The sequence below is a fragment of the Phodopus roborovskii genome, unplaced genomic scaffold (genome assembly GCF_943737965.1).
Source record: "Phodopus roborovskii unplaced genomic scaffold, PHOROB, whole genome shotgun sequence".
Classification (NCBI taxonomy): domain Eukaryota; kingdom Metazoa; phylum Chordata; class Mammalia; order Rodentia; family Cricetidae; genus Phodopus; species Phodopus roborovskii.
The window spans coordinates 1,538,143-1,555,638 of NW_026125546.1; the positions used below are offsets into that span (position 1 = coordinate 1,538,143).

At 37.0% G+C, this 17,496-nt stretch overlaps 1 protein-coding gene across 1 annotated transcript in view; it reads left to right on the forward strand.

The window, feature by feature from the left end:
- Positions 1-17,496, forward strand: part of Col28a1 (collagen type XXVIII alpha 1 chain) — a 166,872-nt gene that overhangs the window by 10,842 nt on the left and 138,534 nt on the right. The window contains exons 5-11 of the mRNA XM_051177129.1: positions 51-107; positions 1,262-1,315; positions 3,296-3,337; positions 5,699-5,725; positions 10,707-10,751; positions 12,925-12,969; positions 14,179-14,232. Coding sequence (XP_051033086.1) covers positions 51-107; positions 1,262-1,315; positions 3,296-3,337; positions 5,699-5,725; positions 10,707-10,751; positions 12,925-12,969; positions 14,179-14,232 — 324 coding nt within the window. The remainder of the gene's footprint in view (positions 1-50; positions 108-1,261; positions 1,316-3,295; positions 3,338-5,698; positions 5,726-10,706; positions 10,752-12,924; positions 12,970-14,178; positions 14,233-17,496) is intronic.

The following is a 17,496-nucleotide window of genomic DNA, read 5'->3' on the forward strand; positions in this document are numbered from 1 at the left end:
CGCACGCTGCATTCCACTGTGTACTAATATTGTGTTTCTTGTTGATTCAGTGTGAACACAAGATCTGTGAATGTGAGAAGGGAGATCCAGGTGACCCAGGGCCTCCTGTGAGTAGATGTTTATGTTGAACTTGGGTTTGATGAAGACAGTGGTGAAATTATTTCCACAAAGGGCTTTTCAGTGTTGTTTCTCATTTGATAAATGGAGCCAGAATCTCTCAATGATGAGACAAAAACACAGAAAGAGTTAATAGAAGACACTGGTGGTTTAGGAGATGCTCTGTCTCAACAGTGATGCAGCAACAATGCCATGTAGCCTCCTGGAGAGGAAGCTGCTTAGGATGCTTGGGAAATCAGGTGAATTCCTAAAGATGAAAGCACCCATTTAGCCAATGAGGCACAGTGGTGGGAGTCACCGCAATTACTGATCTCTGACAAATACTGTCAGAAAGCATCGACTCCACTCATTCACTTCCCTATGTGATTGGAAATGTTAAGGGTTTGGAAGGCAGAGAATAGGTTTCACAAAGTATATGGAAGACCTGTTTTGAGCAGGAACTTGTATTTGAAAATGACAACACATACATTTGGATGAATGTGACATATTTTACCTAGAGTCTTGGGTCCAGACTTCACAATTTTTCGAATAATCAAGAGTTATTGGACTGTGGGAATTTATTTCTCATGAGATTCTATGAAGAATGGGTAAGAAAACTTACTATCAGGAGCCAATTGACATTTCCCACCACTCAGTACTGTCATAACATGAATCATTTCATGTTTATTTAGTACCCTCACAACTAGTTCTCAGGAAAGGAGGGTTTTGGGTAGTATTTGGTACAGGATGGAAGAGTTACCTTTTCTTATATCTGGATCTGGTCCCCTAGATCAGAACCTCTATGATCTTAAGCAAGCAAGCTGGCTCAGTAGTGGTCTGTTTGGTAATGATCCATAGCAGCTCAGGCCCAAAGCCACTCACCTCATGTCTATCAAAAGCTTTCTTGAGTTTAATTTTGTTTGGGAAGATGGATGAGAAGTAATTAAGGAAGAATTCAGTTGGAAAGACAGATATTATTTTCTTTTGAGCATATGGAAAGTTTTCAGTGTTCCTGGTACAATAAGTGGGGGGGGGGGGCAGAGTTGAATATCTGCTTGCCTGGTTAATACTGCAAAATGTTCAATGCAGCTGGTCAAATTATTCAAAAGCATAGAAAACTAATAGAATACTTAATAAAAATAAGCATTTTTCCTTTTACTTTCAGGGTACCCATGGGAACCCTGGTATCAAAGGTGAGCGAGGACCAAAAGGAAATCCGGTAAATGAATAAAAAGTTTTCTTTGATGCTAATACATCTTATATATTTATTTAGAGAATATCTTGGTAGGTTTCTTTTGTTTCTGACAACTTTACATAATCTAGCATTATTTGGGAAGTCAATCCTCAATTGAAAATAAAATGCCCCCATTAGATTGCCTACAGGCAAGTATATAGTGCATTTTCTTGATCCATGATTGAAGTGGGTGGGCCAGTCCCATAACACATACCACCCCTGGGCAGGTGGTCCTGAGTTATATAAAAAAAAGAGTCTGAGCAAGCTGTGAGAAGCAATTCAGTAACAGCTTTCCTCCCTGGTCTCTGCTTCAATTCCTGCCTCCATGTTCCTGCCTAAAATTCCTGCCCTGACTTCCTTCAGGGATGGAGTCCTTTCCTTACCAAATGTATTTAGGTCATAGAGTTTTAATCCCAGAAATAGACTGTTACGAGTAGTTTTTCCACCAGCCTGGTCACACAGCTGTGTCAGACCCAAATAACACACAGAGATATTGTATTAGATATAAAGCTGTTGGCCTGTTACTAGTGTTTCTTATCAGCTAGCTCTATCTTATATAGTAACCATTTCTATTAATCTAAGTGTTTGCACATGGTCTTATCTTATTGGAGAGAGGGTTTGATACTCTGCTCTTTTGGTCCTACATGTTGAATCTCCTCCTACCTCTTCCTGAATCCTCGTCTCCTAGTCCTGCCTATCTTGCTTTCCTATTGGCCAACAGGGCTTAACCAATATAAGAAACATATTTACAGAATGACATCTCCCATCAATAGACACTATAACTAAAATTAAATTAGTCTTGATTAACTGGGAACTCACTCTGTAGCCCAGGTTCAGAGTCTTGAGTGCTGGAATTAGAGGCATGTGCCACCACATTCAACCAATTTAGTCAGTTTCTGTTGTATATGAAAAGTTTTCACAGCTGATAAAGAAACATCAGGCTTCTATTGATTAAAGAGGCAAATAATTCAAACCATTTAAAAAGGAAATAATAAAGGAGGAAATGGACATTTTTATTAAGTAAGTAAAAGAAAATGACTAATCAAAGGATCCTCTTAAATAATAACTATATTTGGGATGTTTGGATCCCACAGAATTTTTTTTTAAAGAAACAATTTTTTAGTTCATACAGTCTTGATTTTTGGGTTTTTGAGTTTCAAGAAATGTTCCTTTTCTTCTTTCTTCTTTTTTCTTTACAGCAACGGAAGCTGCAACTTTAAGTAATACTAACTAGTGATTGTGGTGTGTGAAGCCTTTGCTCTCTGCTGCAAGGACAACCTAGTACTTACATCTTGGGAAGAATTTAGGCAATACATAAGAGCCATTAAAACACCCAAACTTTAAACCCATTTCTAAGAGTATTATTAAGAAGTTAACACACATAACATTGTAGACATGAGAGTATTCTTGGCACTAGCCTGCTTTCCCATGAGAGAGAATGTGTAACATTCTTTGCACGCTACAAAAACTGTCTCATGTTTACTCATTCTATCAGGTCCCAACCTTCTTTTGTTGTAATCGATATTCACATTTTGTTGTAATTAATATTCACATTTCATTAGTTTGGTTTGTAGCTTTGTGCTCCATACTTTATTTTCCTAAGTCTTGCTGAAATCGGGCAGCCTCTCTTGAGGAACATTTTAGAAAATATTCAAAGCTCTTTGGAGAAAAGCCAGAGTGTCTTGTTCCAGAAAAACACAATGCTGTGTTTGAGAAAACACCATGTTGTAAACTGGAATGTGGGGGAGCTATGAAAATCTATCTGCGTTATGCGCCCTGAACATCTGGCTTTACTCCAAAAGGCCAAACCTTATCTGAACTGCGATTTTCCTCCTAGAAAATGTCAATGGTCAAAGCTTAAGATTCTTCTCTAATTGGGTTAACCCATTATCTTGGAATAGCACATTTTATTGAGCAATCAATCACTTGCCGAAGGATTTTGACTGAGTGTGTTGTTTATTGCAGGGTGATGCTCAGAAAGGAGAAACTGGAGAAAGAGGACCTGGGGTATGTGAAAAATTGGAATGCTTTTCTGAAGGGTGATCCTGGGATTCTGTGACTGCCTGGCTTGACCCTGCAATGTAATTGCAAAGTTGATTCTTTAGGGCTCCAGCAGGCAACCAGACAGATATGATCTCAGCATTAGAACTATGAAGAGAAAATACTCTGATCAACAGAGTGATGATGGGACCTATGACACTCGCTAATGGCCAACTAAACTTTATGAAAAACTCAGATGACAAAGGCACTTTGCTCTACTTCTTGTGGGCATTTTCTTTGTTTAATGATAAAAAAATAAGCTAGAATTTTGAAAGTGTAAGAATCATATTGTCTAAACTATATCTTTGTCAATTCAGTTCTGTTGGCAAAAATAACTGTATCATTCTGTTTGGTTTCTTGAGATTGCTTGGGAAATAATTATGGTCCATTAAAATATTTTTAATTATATCTTCTAGGGCATTCAGTAAGGATAGCAAATAGTAACACTGACAGTAACAAGCAGGGGTTGTGTTGTGTTGCCTCTTTTTGCTTATCCCCTCGGTTACAGTGAGCAGTCAGTCACAGAATTGGAAGCAGAGGTTTAAGAAGCTGGTCTCTTAGAGTTCTTAATTAGTCACATGTAACCATCTGACAGAAAGCTCAATGCCATTGGTAGGAGTTTGCTGAGAACTTCTGCTACCTGTTCAGGGAACTTGTCTTAGTTGTCTTCTATATTACCAGTACTGGCTTTCTCTAGGTGATGGGAAGCTCCTGAAACCTGAGGTGAGGTAAATAACTCAAGAGTTGTGAATGTAAAATGGAAGCTTGGAGTGGAAACAAAGAGGAGAGAGGAAACTGAGATAATTATAAGATCTGACCCCTTTAAAAACTTGAAAGATGATGGATTAGAAATCAGAAACTTTTTATTCCTAGAAATGAGAAAATCAGAAACTTGGCAGAGACTGGCAATGCAATTTGGTATGTTTTAAACTGGAACATTTTAAAGCCAGTGATTAAGAGGTCCTGAAAGGGAAAAACATACAAACAAATAAATGAAACCCTGATAAGATGACCAACTGATAAGTGACAGAAATTTTGGAAGTAAATAAGAATATTCCATGAACAAAGTTTGTGCAGAGCTCTTTTGGCTCTTTCCAAAATCTATTCTTCCATCTTTCAACATGAATATCAAAAATTTTAAGTATTTGGGCATTGTATTGGGTAGTGGATTGCCCAAGAATTCTGAAATGAGAAGCCTACATATTTTTTGGTGTATTAAATGTGGATGATTTTTGCAGGAAATACCAAATTAACTGAGTATAATGCAGTCTTAAATTTTAAGCACCATCTTAGAAATTGAACAACTTATGCGAACAAATATTTCTACACTGGCTTAAATTACACTGTCACTCTGTTTTTTTTTTTTTTGTTAACTCCATCTTCAGCTTTTATTACTAAATACCCATTAATTCAGAAAGAAGTATTATTTCTTCTCTGAAGTTTCTATTTGGAAATATTACACATGCGATGAAATAAAAATTTTGTAGGCTTCATGTATAACTGCAGTATTACCTCATGTATGCTGTTGGTTTCTCCAGCTTGTATTAAATATGTCTTACAGTTCTATTTCTTGAAAATATAGTTGTAGAGTAGTGATGGAAAGGACTTGCTGTTTCTTGGAGATGGGCAATTTCCCAGTCCATTTAATACCCAGAATTGTGTCTATTAGAGCGCTTATGGGAATGACACAGTGGAAAGGGCTCCTCAGGATTCCGATGAGTGACTCAGAGGACAGCCGAGGTGCTGGCATCTCACTTAGCGTGAGATGAAAACCAATAACTCAAAGGTCACTGACTCATTAGGGCTGCTAGAGGAACCATTCATTTCGCTGATGTTATACATTTTAGACTCAATGTGAAGGGAAGACCACGATGGATACAGACATTTACAAATATTTTAAAGGGTATCTTCTCAGTTCATTTCAAAGCCAGTTTCTCTAACTGACCCTGAGAAACATTTAGCTGAAATAGTTTAATAGTTTTAAAGTCAATACAACAGTTTGAAAGTACTGTTATTGATCATCATGTCCACAATGACTTTCAGTGTACATTCTCTCCTTTGGTTTTGGGCCAGAGGGTAATAAATTGGATTTGAAACAGAAAAGTCTGGAACTGAGAATAGAATACAACAGGGAAACATAGGCTCATCCTTCTCCTTAGTAACAGCACGTTCCCAAGCTCAGGGAGATATAAAGCAGCTTGCACTTATGTGGTCTTCCAAGACTTGCTGATGGGATTCGTTCCACCTTGTATACGAAAACTATCTAGTGCTTCCTCTAATGCTGTTTATAATACCTTACTTTACCTTTCATTTTCTCTTTTAAACTAGGGAATTCCTGGCTACAAGGGTGACAAGGTAAGTCGGTAACAACCAGTTGAGCAGAAATTAGAAAGAAAAACATAAACATAGTGTATTTACCTACTACTATTGCCCTTCCTCATTTCTAAGTACTCTCTTAAGTCAGTTAAGTGTAGACTACTAATGAAAAATAAGATATGGCTATGAGTTGTAGAGGTAGAAGCACCCCTAAGATTCTAGTGTCCCTCTAACTGCAAATATGATTTTTTTTTTAATTGAAGAACCTGATTTGACAACAATAACAATAAAAAAGCAACACAGGTTTTCAGATGAAAATTTCCTCCCTGCAAACAAATGCAGCAAAGCTAACATTCGAGTAAGTAGCTGTATTGTTGCTTACGTTCTATGAGAACCCAGATTCTGACAATCTCCCTTGGGAAAGAGAGGGTTGATTCTGGGTAAGAAATAAAGAACTGTTGATCTAAAAAACTAAGAGCTTGCAGAAGGAGCAGGTTTGACATGTAAACAAATGGTATAAGTTGGTGGATAATTAGCTGGGTGGTAGTGGCACATGTCTTTAGTCCCAACACTCGGGAGGCAGAGGCAGGTGTATCTCTGTGAGTTCCAGACCAGCCTGGCCTACAAGAGCTACTTCCAGGAAAGGTTTCAAAGCTACACAGAGAAGCCCTGTCTCGAAAAACAAACAAACAAACAAACAAACAACAACAAAATGTAGGTAATTTCAAGATTATTTGCAAATTACAAACAAGGAAATTAAAGTGCTTTCAAAATAACCTAAAAAGTTACACTGGGTGCAGAATTCTCTGAGAGTACTCAGTCATTCACTGATTCAACTGTCTTACAGTTTTGTATGAGCAGATTTTTGTTTGAGTCAGAATGTGTTCATATTATCCATTCTAATTGTACAGAGCATAGGCCACAGACTTGGGCAACAAGGTTGCAATTTTAGTGGGTTTCGAGTATCCTTGGCTTCCCCATTTCCTAAGAAGTCGGAAGTTAACAGTTTGTGAATCTTGCACCATCTTTCTATTTGATAGACAAAAGCTCAAGAGTTCTTGCAAAATGGCTGAAGCCTGCTAGGTCTTACATAAACCTTTCCCATATCAACTACTTCCTAAGTCTGAGAGGAACCAAGCTGTGGCTGCCTGTAGCAGTAGTGGAATTCAGGCAGGAAGCACTTTAAGGCTTACAGCTTCTCTTCTTGTGGAAAGAGCAGGCTATAGGAAGTCCAGGGCTTTGAGTTTGGGGCTTGGAATGCATAGATATTTAAGCAATCTATCTGTTGTTCTTTGTTTGATTTTTGCAAGCCAGATCGTCGCGTATCCCAAGGTGGCCTCCAACATGCCATGTAGTGGAGGATGACCTTGAACTTCCTCTACTTCCTATGTTGGGGTTACCAGTGTCTTCTGACACTTCCAGTTCATCTGGTGCTGGGGATGTAACCCAGAACTCCAAACATGTTGGGCCAGCACCCTGTCAATTGAGCTGTATCTCAACTCATTTTATTGCTTTTTTATAAGTACATTTTTTCAAGTAGGAGGCCATAACATTAACTTGAGAGCTGGATTCATAATGTTGCAGTATCTTGAAACATGATATATGGGCTTCTGCTTGTACTCTTTGGATCTGAACCCCACAAACAGTAGGGGAGAATTTACACATAGGTCTATAAAGTATTGCTCCAGCATTGGTATGCCAAAAAGAGGGAGGTTAAGACATCCCATGTTTTCTAACTCAGCATCTAGGAAAACATGAGAAGCTCAAGATACTAGGTTGACTATTTCTTCTTCTACATGAAGCTGAATTAACACAGGCCTGAGTGATATACATAACTATTGGACACTCAGATGGAATAATGGGTATGACAATGTATTGTAAACTGTTTTCTGGTTCATAAATGTAAAGTGTTATTATAAAAAGGAAAGAGAAAGATGTTAATAAAATTTATATTTGTGAAATTTTTAAAATTCAATAAATATAAGGTTATCTTACATATGGTTGAGGAAAACTCATGGATGAACCTCCTCATCTTGAAGTGTGTGTGTGTGTGTGTGTGTGTAGATTCATTCAGCCTCCTGGGGAATTACAGACTTACTGGAAGAGTTTTTTTTTTCACTTGGAAAATACAAGCTGTCAGAGAAAGTGGCTCAGATCAGTTGACACTCTGACCAAGATTCAAGGTTGACTCATGAGGGACAGCGTTAGGAACTTGAGGCTGGGACAGGGCAGATATGTTCAAAGCTACCTGAAGCTTTGTGTGATTGTGGTCATTCTATGGATGTTCATGAGCCCACAAAAGAAAAAAAAAACTGCCTTTGCTGAGGCAAATTAAATGGAGACAATATTTTCATTGATAGAAGTCTGCCCAGGAAACAAATACTGTTCCTCTGGACCCCATTGCTAACAAATCTGTCTGTAGACAAATGGAATGTGAATTCTGGCCAAAGGAATTTTGAGTGTATTTATGGTAGTTTTCTATTTGGTATTTTGGTCACTTTGTTCCCATCCAACACTAGGAAATTAATTGTATACTCTAATTGAGACTTCAAGAGTCATTTTTCCACTTACATTCTGAAATAAATGTTTGACTTGTTCTCGGTGAAAACTTCAGTTTTTCCTGGGTCGGGTTGACTCACAGGCTGTGGTGAGAAAAGATCACCTACGAGCTGAGCACAGCTGGCTGTGAGAGCGGCACTTTCCTCCCTTCTGCCCAGATGCTAGCAGGAGCTGGGCAGTGCCCTGTGTGGAGGGTCAGGTGAACGCAAGTAACTTATGGCCCATGGCAGTGTGCCTTGCTGAGCTGTGGGTGATTGATAACATGGACTTGGAAGTCTAACACAGTCAAGTTTGTAGTCATGGCAATGTAATGTCTCTGAGCTTGTATTCCCTTCAGATGACTGGGGCATGTATGTAAATGCTGACATGAATATGTTGTGAAGATGTGTAGTCATAGAAAGGCTCAGGCACAAAGTTTGTGCCCATAACTGGTGATTACAGTAGTGCTACTCAGTGTGTGGCACACAGCCTGGCATCCAGTTTAGTTGATATCAGGCAATAAGATAGAGCTTGCACAAGAATATGAATACATCGTATTACTAAGTCCAGGACTTCTGCTGTATCTAGTACAATGCATCATTGTATATCATTAAGACGCTGGGGTTTCAGCTACATACTTTCATAGTTTGGCTTCCTCTAAAGAGAAGCGATGCACCAAATTAGATTCTAGTGTGATTTTCTCATGTCGCTGTGCACTGGCACAATTAGCAACATGTCCTAGAGCAGGACAAAGATAATAAGACAAGTAGAAGCAGGGCTTAAATGAAGGCTCTGAACTTCTCGAAGCTGACATGTAAACAAGCCATCAACCGCTTCAGTCCAGTTTCCTTCCTTTAGCAATAGGCATTGATTTGATGCTTGGAATAAAGATACACATGGAATCGTTGTTAGGTGCTAAAGAGTCTTATTAACAACAGATGTTAACATTTTGAGGAAACATGAGTCTTTTCTGTCTAATTGTCTGGTACTTTTCAATTCTAACTACTACAAGTTTGAAAAGACTGAGATAATGGGTTCAGAGGTTCTCAATTCTCCTGCACAACTGTAAAACTTGTAAAAAGATAAGTAATTAAATTCAATGTTTTGATTGTGAAAATTATATTTTTGTATGATATTATACTTTCAATTTGTATGCATTATAAAATGGTTACATTGATATCAAGAACTTATCACCACATTTGTCATTTCTTATAATGGCAACACTTTAAATTTATCCTTTAAATAATTAAGAGAGTAAAATTGTTATTATCTATAGCCATCTTACACAATACATCTTTTGTTTATATCACTAGACCTACAATAGACCTTTTGAACTAATTGCTCTCATCTATATAAAGCCTTGTGTCTTTTGGTTGGTCTCACTAAGCCCCCATGTGTTGTCTCTGATAACCACCATTCTCTCTGCTTCTATGAATTCGTCATTTTTATATTACATATAAGTACATATAAGTACAATCATGGGAGTGTTTGTTTTTGCATTTATTTATTTTATTTAATGTATGTCCTAGATTAATTTATGTTGTCAGAAATGGGATTTCATTCCTTTAAGCTGAGTGGTATTCTCTCTCTCTCTCTCTCTTTCTTTCTGCGTGTGTGTGTATGCATGGGTGTGTGTATGTGTGTGTGTGTGCGCATCACATTTCCTAAACTGATTTGAAACAAAATTGTTCTGTCTATAAAGTTAAACTAAGATTTATCTAAAGCAGTAAAAGTCAGGTAATATCAGCAAAATACTGTTATAAATTCTGGAGCATAATTTTAATGTTAGTTTTTGTGGTAACGTTCTAGGTAGATAGTTCAATGGATGTAATAAAGAAAGCTTTACAGCATGCTCAGCAGTGGACCCATTTTCCTCTGGAGAATCTTGCTAACTCGTCATGACTGCCTTCTCCAGATATAATATTGTCTAGTCATAGAATCTTTCTAATAGTTTTCTACTCTAATGCTACTAAGTAACTGATCAAGGTCAGTATTCAGACTGGAACATGGCATTGTGAAAAATATAGGGACTTTCAGTTAAAGTGAGAACTGGGCTAAATCCTGATTCTATTCTATACTTGCTATATGATTATATATATATATATATATATATATATATATATATTGTATACTAGCTATATGATTGAGGGACAATACTTCAGAGAGTTTACATTTTCCTGGTTGTAAGAGCAGAATTATAAAGCTAATTTCATTTATGTATCACTTGGAATCAGATCACTATACAAAGAGAGAGAAACATGGTAGTTATTTTCCTTCAAATTCCATTTCTCTCTCAAAGCTGCAAGCCCTTATTAAGTGGTACCACTGATTTGAATAACTTTAGAATAAATTAGGATAAATGGTGTGATATTGTATAACATGTCCACTTTGTATAATTATGCTAAGATTCTTTTTCTAAAACTTGGAATATTGAAGATTGCCAATATTTTATTTATTTATGTATTTATGTATTTATTTGTAGGGTGAACGAGGAGAATGTGGAAAACCAGGCATGAAAGGTGACAAAGTAAGAAATACCATTTTAAAATGATAACAGTTGTAATCCCCTTTGTCTTGAGTTTCCTTCATAAAAAAATTCCTGGGATGAATTATGTGGGTCTCTCCTTGCGATGGAGTTCAGTTTTCACATCTGAAACATGTATAAACTGAAGTAAACACACAAACATGAAGTAGGAAACCAAAGAATACATAACTCAGGGCCATTAAGGCCATTTTGTGACATCCCAGTCATTGAGGTCAGTCCTGTTGAACATTGTGGTTGGAAGAATAGCCAGCAAGTCAATGCAAGGTGCAGTTGGGTGCACTGGAAAGGCCTTCTAATGCAATTTCACACAGAAGAGTGAAAAATGCTTTGAAGTTAGTGAAATTATAGGAAGCATGTGACAAAAATAGACAAGGGTTTGAAATTTAGGAAATGCAGCAAGACATAAACAATAGTAATAACTGTTTACCTTAGTTCAATATAGATATGAATAAGGAACTTAAACTATTCAACTTAGCATGATAAAGACTTTGTTAATAGAGACAAACTACACAGACAGTGTAGTTACAATTATACATGATCCCCAAAGTCTTAGAATCAAAATAGTGACCATTCCAATTAAGAAGTATTGAGTATGAAGGCTAAAAAGAAAGTGAAATATAAAACATCTGAGTTATTTGTATGAATGGTAGTGACAAGAGAAAATAGGCAGAGGTTGAGGAGGAGGAAAAAAATAATGATCCTGACTTGTTGAATAACTTGATCTTTCCTGGAAGCTGACAAACTACTGTAGAGCTGTAGACAGGCAGTTGCAGGCTTGGTGATTATTTCTGAGTAAATCAAAGTGAGACAATGAAAACATTTGAATGAGAGAAGGGCGCAGGAATTTTTAAGTACAGAAGAAAGAATTCATGGAATAGAAAAAAGATGAAAGCCAAATACTTGGGGAAGTATTATGAGATAAAAATGGTTGACAAGTAATCAGTATGTTTCATTAACTAAGATGCTAGATATTGTAAAATGCTACATTATTTTCTGTGCCAAAAGAAAAATACTGCCAATTTATAAGATATGATCCATTTCAAGTATATCTAAATGTTAAGATATAAAATATGAATATATATGTATATATAGCATTCATAAAATATGGCATCCTTGATATGAAGCATTCACACAATTTTATAAAAAATATGTGTGAAAATATGAAGAGACCAGGAGAAACATAAATAAGAAAACCATCCAAATATACCTACAATCAAAGAAGTGAAATTAAGTCATTACTATCACTTTACACATCAAATCAGAAAACAGCAAGGGAATAGATGATACTTAATCTTGATTAAAGTCCCATAAGATTAAATATATATGTATATGTATATATGTGTAGATATATATGTGTGTGTATATATATATATGTATATATATATATATATGATAAACAAAGGATGACAGAGTCTTTAGTTGTCTCTGCTTCAGTAGTCATTGTCTAGAATCCTTAAGCATGAATCAGAACAGGACAAATATGTAAATACATACATCAATTCTAAGGTTATTTAAAATAGCATACATCAGGAAATCACTTTACTGTCAAAATTAGGGAATAATTAGCAAATTATGGCAGTCCCTGGTTCTTAACAAATAATTTGCAAAAAGGCTGAAAGCTTGGAAAAGGTAATCTAGACTGCATTGTAGTTACACAAAATAAATTGTAAATCTATTTTGAGATATGGGACATATTGAAGTATTTTGGAAGGTCATTGACTCTAAAAAAGTGGTGTGTCACATTCCTAGTTGGGGAAAGGAGTAATCTAGTCATCAAACAGGCTCATTGATGGCTGATTTAATGACATTGGTTTGCTGGAAGGAAATGATGTTCCACTAACTACAGGAGTTTCTACACTTAATAGAATGTTCTAAGGATCATTGTGAAGCAAGTCCCTTCCTTTGAACCAAATATCAACATATAGGCTAAATAGTGACATGCTAAGCTGGATTTTCTTGGAGTTTATTTATTGAAGCAAGTTTGACTCTTAGGTCTCTTGTTAATTGGGATCACTGGGATCGTTTCAGTTCATTCTCTTTGATGTCTGAATAAGCAGGGAAGAGTGAATGTCACCCATAACATACTTTTTAAATAAAATCTATGCTTTATGAAGGTGGATGATTAGAGAGACTTAACATTAATTTTACCCAACAGGGACCTCCAGGGCCATATGGACCAAAGGGACCCAGAGGAATTCAGGTAAGGAGGTGAAAAGAAAATCCATGTTTGAACTAGATTAACCTTGGGATAATCTTTGAATAACAAACAATAACCACCACTGATTTGGCCCATTTGCACCATCTTAGTTAAATTAGAGTGGCTAGGAATTGCATCCAGGAATCAGTATTTTATAAGAACTCCCAGATGATTCCAGTATGTAACCAAGTTTGAAAACCATTTTACTAATTTTTTTGATTAACTTGGCTGTCTAAAGACAGGCACCAATAGCTACCTCATCAATACACTTGATAACTCCATCTAATAAATAGCTAAGAAAATGGAAAATAATTTACATGAGGAAAGTCAGGAAAGTATGATAAAGAAGTAGTTATTGTTTCTATAATGGTAGTTATAAGAGTTGTACATTTTTTTCCTAAATTTATTTATCTACATATTTATATTATTCCCTTCAATGCAAGTATTTAATTCCTGAAAATATGAAATGGGTCTACAACTTAGTTATTTACTGTGGACCCTAGAAAATAATTTGGATCAATTTTCTCAGTGAAGGGACTAGTCTCTTCTAAAGTAACAGTGGATGCAGATGAGTTTGAAGAAGTAATTGCAGCATTGCAAAAACTCTACTGAAGGTCTAGAGATACAGCTCAGTGGTTACCAGGCAAGCACAAAGTGCTGGCCTCAATCCTTGGCACCACAAAAACAATACAAAACAAGGATAAAAATCAAGCCAACAAAATGCCCCTCCCCAGATAGGATGAAAGTTATGTTTTAACCCAAGAATTCTTAGGCTATATCCAGTTAGCCAGCTTTTTCATTTTGGCCTGTGTTTGCCAGAGGAAGGCTGTGACTGGCATTGCAGACTTGTTGCAAATGACAGCTTTCGATGGTCTGCTTAGATATATTTAAAAAGTTGTTTGATAGGCAAAAATCTTTTTTTTAAAAAGTGGAACTCGACACAGGAAGATTAAATACACAGGCTTAGAAAACAAATGTCCTATTCAAAGTATGTTTGTTTTTAGTATTATTGTTTTAAAAGCTACTAATTTGACTCAAGGAGTTCATCCTATGCAGTTTTTCCTTTGAATGTGATCCCAAAGTAGATCAGAGCCTCACAGTCAGGCTACTGACACAGGATCCCCCAGGAACGCTAATAATTGCTTGTTCTTCCTTGGTTGGCCTTCTAGAGTTTGGAACATAAATTAATTCATGGTTTTCATCTTGGAGCAGGGCATTGGAGGACCTCCAGGGGAACCAGGCCCAAAGGGATTTCAAGGGAATAAGGTAATTTTTTTCTGAATTTTGAGATGGGAAAAGTGCCATTCCCTAGTGCACTGTGCTACTGTGAGTTTTATTAGACAGGAATCAGTTAAATCTTTGAAAAGTGCCTCTGGAAATACTTAGTAACTTGCAGTTGTCTGCACAGGGTCAGGCTCAAGTACATACAGAGAGGCAGTGATATCCATTTATCATTTACTACTTTATTATTCAGGGGCATTATTAACTATGAGGAATCACCCGGCATCGTTGATATGTTTCTGTCTTACTCTTGATGCCTGGTATTTATGATTCACTGGGAACTGAAAAACAGCACCATTCAATGTGACTCCAGCCATTCCGTTTTCCTCCTAGTAACTGTCCCCACATACAGTTTAGTAGAGGATAGGATTTATGACTGGCATAAAAATGGAAACCAGCAATCTCAACCATCAACACCGTGTTTGTGACAACATCCCATAGATAATCCAGTATGATAGAGGGGAGGTGTGGGATAAGAGCCAAATAGCATCCAAAGATTATCTAAAGGGGAGGGTGCTGAAGGACCTGGTTATAGCACTTCCTTTCCTATGTCTGGGTACTTATTACCTGGAAACAACGTTTCTATTTCTTTTTCAACTCTTTTGAATGATTAGTAAATTTCATAGGTGTAATAAATGCACAGTAACGTATCCACAGATGTAGTGAAGGGAGTTGTGTAGAATATTTTGGCAACTATTGGCTGCAGAAGATGCCATTCTCCATTGACCCTCAATAAAGGTCATCTTTTGAAGATGGTGTTAACTTTAAGTTATAGAGAGCAGTTGGGCTACTTGAGTGTTAATTCTCCAGAGGGTAGGAAGGGAGTGACGAGTATGTATTTTTAATGAGATAATGACAATCTGAGATTTCCCAGGCCACTTTTAATTGGCAAATTAAAATAGAATAGGCCTCTCAGCAGGAGCAGGCTTGAGATTCATCTAGGGAAATGTCTTTTCCAGTCCTTGCCTATGATTAATTCTCTCTGGGGAAAAAAATGGCTCTGTTGAATACTGAGTAGTTTTCATGAGATTGCTTCAGCTGTAGGTAAAATCCTGCCAAAAGAAGAACCATACGCATCTTGACAGTGCATATATATTTCTAGGAATCATTGGTCAAGCGAGATGCTAATTTTTACATTTGTAAAACAGAGGCTTAAACTAGGGTGTCAGGGCAGAGGTTTGTAAAAGTGGCAGAAATACAGGACGGATGAGCCACAAAGGATGTGAGGGATTGTGCTGGCCTCACACTGTCATTTTGGAAAGGAGAACTAGGCCTAGAGGTGACCAGTGCATATGAGGCAGGGGCGGGGGCGGGGGCGGGGGCGGGGACGGGGGTGAGGGGGTTGAGGAGTGGGAGGTGGGGCTGTCAGTTTCACAAGGTACTAAAGAGGAGGAAACAGTGAGGACAGTGGTGATGGCTATGGTAGTGATGGTGTGTGAAGAAAGGTCCATAAAAAGTTATTATTATCTGGAATTTAAGGCACATGCCACTACCGCCCAGCCCATCACTGTTTTAAAATGCCTAATAGACTCTCTACTTAGGATTTTTTTGTTTGTTTGTTTGTTCATTGTTTTTTAAGAAGTAAACCATTTTTCATAAATGCCTAATAGACTCTCTACTTAGGATTTGTTTGTTTGTTTGTTTGTTCATTGTTTTTTAAGAAGTAAACCATTTTTCATAAACTTTAGACTTTTAGTTCTAGCAATATCCCGACTTTTAATATATGATACTTCTTTCTGGGGAGGGATGATTATAATGGAAAGAATAGCCCTGTGCTTGGTTCTCATGGCATATTCAAGAAGGGAATCATATTCCCAACAATATTTGATGATTTCGTCAAATTTTATCTTCAGAACATTTTCATCTTAAGAAACATTTTTATTTCTTATTTTTTGGGGGGATTGTTTTTATATGGGGAGGTTGTTTTTGAGACAGGGGCTTACACAACCTTGGTTGACCTAGGATTTAATATATAGACTGGAGAGGACTTGAACTCCGCAGAGATCTGCCTGCCTCTGCTTGTTCTGGGACTAAAGATGTGTGCCCTTCAGGAATATTTTTAAGTTTAAAAATTCCAATTGAAATTTAGTTGTGATAAATTATACATGGCATAAAATTACTTAGACTCTCTTCCATCCCCCATCTCCTTTTTCTCCCTCGCTGCATTTTTCTACTCTTCCCTCCCTCTCCATCATCATCATCACCATCATCATCATCATCATCATTATTATTACTGACATGGACTTAATCTGAAGTCCAGGTTGCCCTTGAACTCAGATCATCCTGCCTCTACCACAAAGTTGGCAACCAATTAAAAAATGCTAATTTCAGCCAGACTCATCATTCTATCTACTCTGGTGGGTGAGACAGGAAGACCACAAGGCCAGTTTGGGCAATTTAATCAGACTTTGTTTCAAAATTAAAATAATTAAATAAAATAAAAGGAAAGTGAGAGAACTTGGCTATAGTTCAGTGGTTGAATACTTATTTAGTATATAAGGCCCTGGTTTAAATCCCCATCACATACAGACATGCACACACACACACACACACACACACACACGCACGCACGCACGCACGCATGCACGCACACACACACACACACACACACACACACACACACACACACACACCACACACACACGAGCTGGGACAATTCTAGGAAACAATTTGGGTATTACTTAGAAACCGTGTGGTAGACATGAGTTTCTTTGTCTATCTTTAGTTATATTTCTCATTCCAGGTAATAAATGTAGTAGTGTCTCCTCTTCCTCCTCCTCCTTTTTATTTTCTTCTTCCTCCTCCACCTTATATTTCTTATTCTTTCCTATTTATTTCATGCTATGGCTATTTGCCTATATGTATGAATCTCCTTGAAACTGGAGTTACATGCAGACAGGTGTGAGATATCATGTGGGTGCTGGGAACTGAACTAGTATCCTCTGGAAGAGTTGCAAGTGCTTTAAAATGCTGGTCCATCTCTCTAGTACCTGTTCTTTTAATCTTTGTTTTGAAATTATTAGCATTTTCTTGCAATTTTTAATATTTGTGGGCCTGTTAGTCAGAGGGATACCTTAAGAATAAGGTTTGGGGGAACAATCCCATCTTGCCTCTTAGGCTATGCTTCTAAATTGCGAACATGTAATAAACAGTTGTTCTTCAGTCTGAAAATCATGTTATATTGAATATTATATTGATTTCTTTCTTCTCATAAATATTTTTAAGAAATTGTGGTTGAAATTTATGAAA